Source organism: Channa argus, chromosome 13, assembly GCF_033026475.1.
Source record: "Channa argus isolate prfri chromosome 13, Channa argus male v1.0, whole genome shotgun sequence".
NCBI classification, from domain to species: domain Eukaryota; kingdom Metazoa; phylum Chordata; class Actinopteri; order Anabantiformes; family Channidae; genus Channa; species Channa argus.
The window spans coordinates 5,974,911-5,985,467 of NC_090209.1; the positions used below are offsets into that span (position 1 = coordinate 5,974,911).

General features: G+C 41.2%; 1 protein-coding gene across 1 annotated transcript; it reads right to left on the bottom strand.

Moving 5' to 3' along the window:
* Positions 1 to 349: 349 nt before the first annotated feature.
* scrt2 (scratch family zinc finger 2) lies at positions 350 to 7,408 on the bottom strand. Its single transcript, XM_067528295.1, has 2 exons — positions 6,261 to 7,408; positions 350 to 2,844 (listed from the first exon to the last, which is right to left on the bottom strand). Exons 1-2 carry the CDS (start codon positions 6,418 to 6,420, stop codon positions 2,045 to 2,047), a joined length of 960 nt encoding a protein of 319 aa, XP_067384396.1. The 5' UTR covers positions 6,421 to 7,408; the 3' UTR covers positions 350 to 2,044.
* Positions 7,409 to 10,557: the final 3,149 nt, after the last annotated feature.

Consider the following 10,557-nt stretch of genomic DNA (forward strand, 5'->3'; position numbering starts at 1 on the left):
TACATGGTTGCTCTTTAAACAAAAAACACTGTTAAAACAATAATGAAAGTATTGAGATATAACAGCGTTTTCCAATCAGTTTTGCAGCACGTGTAGCAGTTTTGGCCTCACTGTGAAAAGGATTGTTAGTCATAATGGCTGCATCGCTATTGTTATTGCCTTTTTGCATATTAGAAGCTTTGGTGTAACTAGATTACACCTACATTACTCCATCCTAATTTAAACAAGCACTCTTACATTTTCATGGCATCATCTAAATGCAAAACAGTGTCAGCCATTTATTCGAATTTTTGCCTGAGCAATTTGTGGGCAGGTAGTGGACATTTGGGAAACAGCAAGATGGAGAATATTTTAGTGTTTCGTTTTCACCGTTTCTTTTTATTTCCCTAAATCAACTGAAAACAGGACAGCTGTGATTGTTATAAGTTATGTCAGTTGCAAGATCTGTAAAGGTATTGCCACAAAAACAAATGTAATTCTGCATTCATTTGTTTGATGTCTTCTAGCACTGGTACTGTACATTGTTCCTCTTTAAAAAACTAAGTCCCTTGGACTCTCTACAGTTTTCATGCATATAAACATTTTCTTTGAAGATCAGCAGCATCTTACAAGATCAATGGGTGTTCATTTTTTAAAATATAAACAATAAATAAATACATGATAGTAAAGAAATGAGCAAGTCTCCAATAAATACACAAAAATAAGGTCAATAAATAAATAAATAGATAAATAGGGAAATAAAGTATTTACATGATAAATAGATGGTATGCATCTAAACCGTGTGGGTGGAGCTTTGAGCGACATATAAAATAGACAAACATAATAATTTGAGTGTCACTTTGTAACTGAGGGTGTGTGACTCCATACCTTCACTCTGAGGTAACACTGGCAGAGGGGGGAGCACCTCAAAAACTGGGTGAACATTGCTTGTTAAGATTGGACGAAACACCATAAAGGCAGCAAAGTTTATGCAAGCCACCATGGTGGAGGAAGAACAACAAGAGTTTCTATTGCTATAGACAAGTCAACCGCACATGGCACTTATAACGATAGATCATTTGGTGTGGCTCTCTATGTTTTTTCCAAGTCTGTACATCGGGGTGAGACTATGAATTTGAGCAGGTGGAGTGTGAGATAGCCTGTTCAACAGGCCTGTTAAACATTTCAAAATCGCTGCTCTTGCAGAATTAAATTCAATGACCTATGGCCTATGAGCTTGTATAGCTTATTTAAATGAGCTTTTTTTTCAATACCCACAGTTACAAAGATGCTTTTTGACCAACAAGGGATAATAAGCACAAAAAAATAAATTTAGAAAAATCAAATAGAAAAATAACATCCGTTAAATTGAAACATTGGTGTGGAAAAAGGGGTTTGTCTTTTTACCGTTTAAAATGATCTCCCTTTTTTGCAAATACTGTCATAGTTCACATTTTCATAAAAAGTTCATGTTGGCAGTTGCAAAAGAATTCAATTCTTAGCAAATAAAAAGCAGCATAAAAATACAAGAGGTCATTTTGTCTCTAAAAAAACAAAAGAACACTGTTAGTCCTTTTTTATGTTTTTTTTTTTCATTTTCTCATTACTATTTGCTATAAAATATCAGGAATCTAAATATTATTACTATTGATATCAATATCATTATAATCATTGATAAAAATTCACATGCCAGGCCTCATATATAATTGCGTGTGTACGTGTGTGTTTGTGAATGTGTGTACATGAGTGTTCGTGTGTTTACAAATGCCCACGTCTGCGTGAGCACATGTTGCTTAAATGTGTACAACTATCATCTACAGTCTTTATTTGGGGGGAGGATGTTTGATTGTATGTTTCTGTGGACGATTAGCTACTGTGCAGGGAAAAAAATCCAGCATCTTTTGAAATTGTCTTTGCCATAATCATTAAGAGTTTCTTCACGTAATCTCAGTGAAAATATTGCTTTCTAAAAAAGGGAAGAAAAAAGGCATGGAGGGCAGAGTGAACAGGGTTATTGGTTGTGAACCTACAATAAGGGTTCAAAAACTTTGCTTCTTCCTTGTGGTTAGTTGTCTGATCCAGAGTCGTCTTCGTCTGCGGAGCCCTTGAAGCAAGCTGACTCATAGTGCTTGTTCAGGTAGGACTTGAGAGCGAAGGTCTTATTGCAGCGCTTGCATCTGTAGTGCTTGAAGGCAGAGTGTGTTTGCATGTGGGCGCGGAGGTTTGAACGGTCAGCAAAGGCTTTGCCACAGTGGGCGCAGGCAAAGGGCTTCTCCCCTGTGTGTGAGCGCATGTGACCTTGAAGGAGCCATGGCCGGCTGAAAGCTTTGCTGCACACATCGCACTTGTGCTTGAGGTCATGAGTGAGGATGTGCATGGCCAACGCGGGCATGGACACGTACACTTTAGCACAGGTGGGACACTTGCGGGCCATCTTGCTGTCCAGGCTGCGGTGTGTCTGCTTGTGTCTGCTGAGGTTGGAAGAAGTGGCGTATGTCTTGCCGCACTCGTTGCAGGTGTGTCGAGGCATCCCTGGTCCCCTCTCTTGAGCCCCAGCATTGGTGCTGCTGCTCCTTGAGTCCCCTCCATGACTTTCGCCATCTCCCTTTCGCCTCGAGCGGCCATCAGAGATGAAGAAGGCGTCCATGGTGTAACCTTCGGCCAGGGCCTCGGATTCACCACTGTAGAAACCGCTGGCTGTCATGCCAGACTGGGGGCTGTCGGGGTGCTTTAGGTCGGGGTCACAGTACTCCTCTCCGCTGCTCACCTGGGTGTACAGGGGGTCCGATACTGGTGATGCCAGCTTGTGCTCCATCTTCTTCTCCCCCTGGAATACTGATGGTGTGATGTAATCCTGGATGTATCCTGGGTAAGAGACAAACATCAGACACAGTTGGCCAGCGGTTGTGATGGAGAAGTAGACAGCGACATGCTGGTAATTACATGATAATCATGTTGGATGATTGCCCTTTGTAAAATGGTGAAAGAGTGAGCAGCAAAGAGCTAATTGCATTCTTTGCAGAAATCACAGGTTGTACACACAATAGTGCACTGATGCTGGGAAACATGCTGCGTTCAGGAAGGTTGCAATTTTACAGCAAAGATGAGCACTAGATAATAGCTCATCAAAGAAGTCTCCTGTGTGAGAAAGTGCACAGCCAAGCCGCTCTTAAATAAAGTAGTCTCACTCATCAGACCTCCTTCCATGCGTCTGTAGTATGTCAGTGCTCTGCTGCCGGGGACCGTCACCATGTTTGCTAGCATACAGTCAGGCACAAAATCGTGTTGCAAATCTAAACCTTTATAAACGCTGCCCATTTTTATGGGATTGTTAATAAATAGCCACAATAGCAAACAAATATACTGTCCGGTTTGTGGGAGCTACTCTTGTTAATTACTGTTTTTGACCATTTCGGATTCCATAAGTGTTTACATACTGAATGACTTTATGCTACTTCTTCAAGTCGGTTTAAGCATGATGAAGCAAAACACAAAGTGACTTAAATGTCCCCAACTGTATGGAGCATGATTTTAAAAAGATATATATTTTTTGGCATCAGTCATGTCTTTCCTTTCCCTTCGAAGCAGCTCAATGCCAGAGGAGCTAAAAGGCTTGCTGGCAGCTACATGCATCCAAACAGAACTCGATATATTCTCATGCTGTGAATCTCAGGAGCTGAATAAATACTAAATGCATTTTACCTCCAGGGATGATATAATATAGGTTGAAAATACGAGAACAAATGTGAAATATGCTAAAATTCTTTTCCTGAGATAAATAGTGCATAACAGCAAAAAATTATTCCCAGGAACTGTGTGCAGTAAGCAGTGGAAATTAAGTATTGACTGTGTTTTAATGAAATTCAAAGTTTTGAGCTGATCAATAGGTTTTCATCTGTAAAATAGTGCAGCTGTTAGAACAGGCGGGTCCTGGAGAAGATAGAAATAGTGCGAGCTACAGATCAAGTATCTGCGACACACGGTGATAGTTTATTGAGCACAGAGTACTTGAGGACTGATAATGAGAGATGTGGCATCACATGCATTGTTTGTGAAGAGGGTCACCTGTCTACGGCAACCAGCACACTAAAGTGCTTTTTAAGATACAGGCCATTAAGAAATCAGCTGAAGTGCTTTCTTACTACGGCGTCTCCATTCTGAAGGGCTTCTGTTCACACGCCCACTTTGTCAGAGACATGACCATGACACCCGCGGACAGGGAAACACCAGGCCTGCGCACACATTATTATGCTGCACTGCATGTGTTTACTGTTTTAATCTCTGCAGATGGTGCTGTCCGGGAGAGAGCAGCTCTTCCTTTTATAAAGAAAATTAAAAAGGGAGAAATATAGCATCATTTCTAATTGTGTGCTTGAAATAGAATACAACTTACAAATGCTGCCATTTAAACTGTTTTTCAACTATATCCACCTGTCGTACAGTCACGCTACAGAAAATAGCTGAAGGGCCTCAGCTCTGCCTACAACAACATGGCCTTTATCTTGCTGAGATTTTTTTTTTTCAGCACACTATACTGTATAAGTTTACTAGGTTTCAATTACCCAAGGTCAGACAAGGAGCTCATCATTTAGGTCTTGCGCTGTATCAGCCTTTACAGCTCATAGACTCATTTCTCTAATGCAAAGCAAGCATGTAATTAATGGACCCTCTCAGCCACCCCTCTTTGTTGTTCGACAGACACTCAAGTCAAATGTCTCCACAATGGGGGGGAAAGAAAATCTCCTGGCACGGCAGAAGTGCTGATGTTAGGTATTTCAGCAAGCTGAGGATTCTCTTATTTTGCCTTTTTTTTTTTTGGACTTAGCATGAAAAAGACTATTCTTTTGTTCAAACTAAATGCCTTTTTTGTCAACACCAGTGTAGTGGCTTTTCATTCTTTTGTTCTGGTTAATGTAATGCTTATTTTTCATGGTCTTAAACAATAGATTCAGAAACAATAGAAAGTGAAAATAATGATAGCTGGATCAAATGATAATAATACAATTTTCCAGTAGGACCTTAAAAAATTATTTATTAGATGCTGAAAAATAAGCCTGGTAATTCTTTGTAACTTCGAAACCTCTTTAATTTCCAGGATGTTTTTAATTAAATCATTGTATTTTTCAAACTTGTTCTGCCTTTTTTTTTTTTTAGCTACTATAATTTCATTAATTCTGGCAATATACATTTTACCGAATCGTGTTACTGCCCTAGTTAAATAACAGGTGGGCATCATCAAAACATTTAACTGAATATTGTGAATATCCGGAAAAATCAAAACAAAGCCACACATATGGCCCTCAGAATGTGGCCGCAAAATGGAAGCAGCAGGCTTAAAGCAGACTGTGAAAGTGAAGGTCGACTGTCAGCGCTGACTGCTGGAGCTTAGTGTGGCCGGTCCATGTGTTGACCACAGTGCAGCTATGTGCTTTTCTTCATGTTTACTGTACAACCACTGTCACATGATCAGCCTCCTTGCTGCTCCAAGCATTTTTGTCTCCTTTTTCCTCATTCGCTTTGCTATCTCTCCCATCCGGCTCCCTACCTTCCTCTCAACTCTACTGTACAGTGTGTTGATGTCTCTTGTTGCAGCGATGGGCCTGCATGGCTGAAACTCTAACCCCTGCTAGTTTTAAAATGCCCGGAAGGAAGAGAAAGATGTAGTGGAGCGATGGGGGTGGGGAGACTGTGCATGCTCCATTTGGATGGGAAGAGGGGGGCAAGGGAGGATCGGACCGTGATGGGAACTCAAGGACAATAACAGCTAAGGACAAATGTATCATCCGATACTCATCTCTCATAATCAAGAATTTTTTAGTCCACATGATGAGCAGATATAGTTAGCCTGTGTTCAGCTACCCCAGCGATGATGCAGTCATACAAAAATGTAACTGGAGCTCTTCCTGATTAGACACACGTTTTGTTCCCTATTTACATAAGCTAATCCGTGGCTGTGACCTGAATTGTGTCCGTCCTTCGCTGGAGTCAAAAAACAAAAGTCTGGAGGCATAGGGATGGGGGTGGGGTGCCTCTGGAGAGGATTATTTAGGATATTGATGCAAAAATCAGCTGATGCTCACATTAATTTACACTCTACGAGCTTGTTATTGGCTGCAGCTAAAGACAATCTCACACAACACAAAAAACAAAAGGAGAAGCCATCTGCGCTAAGTGTGGAAATGTCAGGCATGCTGAAATCAGCACCGTCGCTGTCTACAAGCAGGAGTCCTTACACATCTTTAACTGGAGCGGGGCAGACTAGTGGAGGCATGTTAACTCACCATTCTCACTGAGACGAACCCCAAGGCTGGTCACAGAGTCTGTGATGGAGCGTGTAAAAGTGAACGAGTCATCCAGGTGGTGATGATGGTTGGAAGTGGCCACATTGGATGAAGAGAAATCATCAAGCTTGATCTTCTTTACCAAAAATGAACGGGGCATGTTTCAATGGATAAAAACACAGAGCTGAAAAAAACACATGAGAGAAAATAAAGGACCCTCTGAGGAAGCACACGAGCAGAGCTGGCTTGATGGTAATCCTTGCGATTAATGTGAAGACAAGAGCCAAAAACATAAGATAAGAAAGAAAATGGAAACCAGTGGAGAAAAAGGCTGACGGCAATGCTGTGTGATACTCTTTGGCTCCCCCAGCTTTCCCCAGAAAAATAAAAAATAAAAGCGATCCTATTCAGCACTGGATAGCTCCTGTGATGCAGCAGGCTTAAGGGACCAGTGAGGAAGAGACGAGATGGAGACAGACAGAGAGAGGAGGGAGAGAGAGACTGTCAGACTAGCTGAGATCAGCAATCACGCCAGCCTTTATATGGGGCACAGGCAGTGGAAGATCAGGTGGTGCTGCGAAATGGAGCTGCTTAGCTTTAATCCATCAAATGTCCCCGGGGACACACATCAAATTACTACTGAACCGTCTGTGCATTCGCACACAGACAGTGGAGAAAGAACACAGCCAGACCCCCACTGCCCCCACTGCTACTCCCCCTTCCCCTCCCGTCCCCTCCTTCTTTCACCCCGCTTATGCTCCATGCTCGGAGGAGGAGTAAGAGAGGAGGGCAGACAATGGAGATGTGGATGAGAGCACACTCAGTGTCCTGTCCCCCATTGTTTTCCGATGAAGTGCCACAGTTTATGTTTGCCTTGTATAGGCTCAGCCTCCCTCATGGCAACTCTGTTGCCTCAAACAGCCTCAGGTCTTTCTGTCCCTCCAACACAGTGCGCTGTACTCACATGCACAGAGCACATGTACTGTACAGGAGAGTTTATCTGAGCGTCTGGGAGTGTTGGACCTTTTTAGAGCTGCACTGGATTCCAGCACTATTTATGAGGAGACTATGGGGAAGTACCAGTGCTGCACTGCTCAGCTTGTCTCTCTCTCCCCATTACTGCTGCACAGATGTGTGTCCTGCCATGCGTGGCAGTGAATTATGTGATTAATTAATTACATCTTTTTTGATTAGGGTGAAATCTAGAATTAGATCCATGATTACAAAATTGGCCAGATATCTTCGGGTTGGTTTGTATTTTGTGGATTCATTAGCTCCATGTATTAATTTTATGCTACATTATATGTCGCATTTTTCACTGGGGCTCAACAGTTGCTCCCTTGCTGGAATAACTGAAAGGGAAATTTGTTTGTATAGTAATAACCAAATAACTTGTAATAAAGCAACAGTGAAAAGATTTTGAGTAAATCCCACTGCACCTGTTTGATTCACCATTCACCAACCAAGTGATGTGACACTTATCACACCACTTGTTCGATTAATAATCTCTTACAGCATTTACCAACAACAGTTAATTATGAATTCATTAATGCCTTACAGCACTTAAACTACAAATCTTATTGCAATTAGGGGAAAACTTACACTTCCATTCCTGGCATATCACAAACACTATCGGGGTGGTTAGTCAAAGGAAGGTGTCTTCTTTTCTACTGTGCACCTTATGTTATTGTGGTTGTGGTCATAAAATCAAGTATTAGCAAGAGGAAATGCATCTGGACACTGCAAATGATACTTTATCGTATACCCTAATTTATTTGTAAAGTATTTTTTTTAATATTTAGTCAGAAAATCAGGTTAAAACCCGAACATATCAACTGTACAGTCAAATAAAACAAAAGCAGCAAATACTGATGAATAATAATAATAATACTATTAATCCAAATGTTTTGGCGCTGTTTTCGCCGCATTATCTTTTCAAAATCAGATTATTCCTACAACAGACACGTTTGAATTTATTTCATCTTTATTATTTAAAATTACTTTTTAGTAGGTTAGTAGGTTTAGTAGGTTACATTATCAGAAGCCATGTCCAACCTTAAAGCAGCATTAGAGACCACTTGTAGATTCACCCTGGAAAATTCAAAACCTCCAACCTTGACATGACAGGCTCAACTTCTGATCGATTTCACGTGTGTCACACTTTCCATGTTGACCAGCTCCTAATATCATCTTTCAGTATGGTTAAAGGTGCTATAGATTTACCCAGACATTTAGGGGTGCCCCCTTTGCCCAGGTCACTCTAAATCATCCCTGCCTTTAACAGTGACCCTGCACCTTGGAGAGGAGAGGACAGTGGTAAATCACTGTGGTTAGGATTTATCACATGTATGTGATTTTACACTATGGGGCAAGTTCACATTGCTGTCACCAAGCCAAGCTTATGCTGTGGAGGCAAGGACGAGTAAGGTCAGGGGAAGAATCACTGTCTAAAATTATTGGCTACAGTGAGAACTTTTGTGGTGAAATAAACACTTTTCGGCCACAGAAAATGGTGCAAAGATAAAAATTTGTTCATTATTTGTGAAAATAATCTTTATAGTCAATTTATGTTTTTTTTTTCTTTTAATTTTATTATTATTATGTTTATCTATTTTAGAGCAGGGAGCAGGGAGGTTGAATGATCAATGGGCCCTCTTTGACTGATTTTACATCATGCAGCATATTCGCAAATCTGCACTCGATGCCTTAGTCTGCACCTGACTTTTGCGCAAGATCTCAATAGTCTTGGCTTTCATTAGTAGAAATGTGACATGTAGGCAAGTTCGAGGAGTTCTTAGATTGTAATAGTGAGAAAGAAATGAAAGAAAATTATGTCAAATTGTGCGTTAGTCGATTCATAATCTAGTCTTTTATTAAAAACGAATCACACCTTCTAAGTCCAGCAGATGCCCTCACACATCTTGGTTTATGGAACAAAAAACACAGATATTCAGCTCATAGTGTTATATTGAAGGATTTGGAACCTTCATATTCAGCCATAGCAGATAGAAACTTGACATATAGGATAAAGCCACCTGTAGCTGAAGAAGATGTCCTTCAGTGTGTTTACAGTAACATCAGATTAAATATTGTGTGCTCAGGCTGTTTTCTGTGCCACATTAACATAATCTGCAGGTTAATTCTTACACCACAATCATATCTGAGCTCAAAAGGTGAATGAGACAATACGTGCAACAAGTTAGCTACAGGTTAGAGGTGAATTTTGACAACAAAGAATAACAGGCTATGACTGAAACATCCTAATTTCCTTCTATCCAGCAGCAAGTTATTTGATGCCATTTGCTTCCACATCCTCGTCCTCCTCTTCCTCCGGCTGGAGCTTGCCCCCTACACTCTCTCCGACATGTGGTCATTGCCTCAGGACGTCACCATAACGACTGACTCCCTCAGGCTGGGGGAATGGTTTTTCCTCTGCAGTGCCCGAGCGGGGGCTACCCTATGGTCACAGGAGAGGTTGCGACAGTGAAACAATCAACCTCATTAACACCCCGTATTGCTCTTCAGGGTTATTGAGACAACCTGGCTGGCCGAATGAATGAAGTCAATCCAGTTGATTTGTTTGTTCATGCTGCTCCACAGGAGACTCCACCAGGTCTCCAGTTTACTCTGTCTGTTTTCAGACAGTCTGCTTAATCATTTAGCTTTAGCTAATTCAGACACCTGGCAAATTCTGACAAACGAAATTAACTAAACAGAAATGTGATTTTCAATGTGCTTGCAGTGTATCAAACCCGAAGCTTAAGTGTCTTATAATGGCCACTGCTTATATAAAGACACTCTGAGCTTGTTGGGCTAGGTGAAGTGAAGCTAAGAGTCCATTAAGCATAGCCATCTATAATTCACCTCACTCTTGCTTACTGGGTCACTTCAATGAGGCTTTTTGTGCTGCTACAGTAGGAAGGCTGTTGTGCTCTTTAAAAAGGCAGAGCTGATGATTCGAAAGATAAAAATATAATAAGATGCATGCAACTCTTTCATTAGTACAGCCTTTTTTTATATTGTACAGATGTTTTCTGCCGCCCTTCATGCCTGCATTTGGCACAAAATCTTTTTTAAATGTCTTTTTTACACAGACACTGATCAGACATGGCTCAGTGAATAAGGTCGTGCAGGCAACATTTAACATTTTACTGTTGATTCTCAGTCCAACATGAAGTCTGAATGGACCTTAACTGCCTCCCCAGCCGTACTGTATCTAATGCTGTTTGGCAGATAGTTCTATCACTCATGCCCTATTTGGCTTGTGTCTGCCTGTTGTCCTGTGTGCATCTCAGAG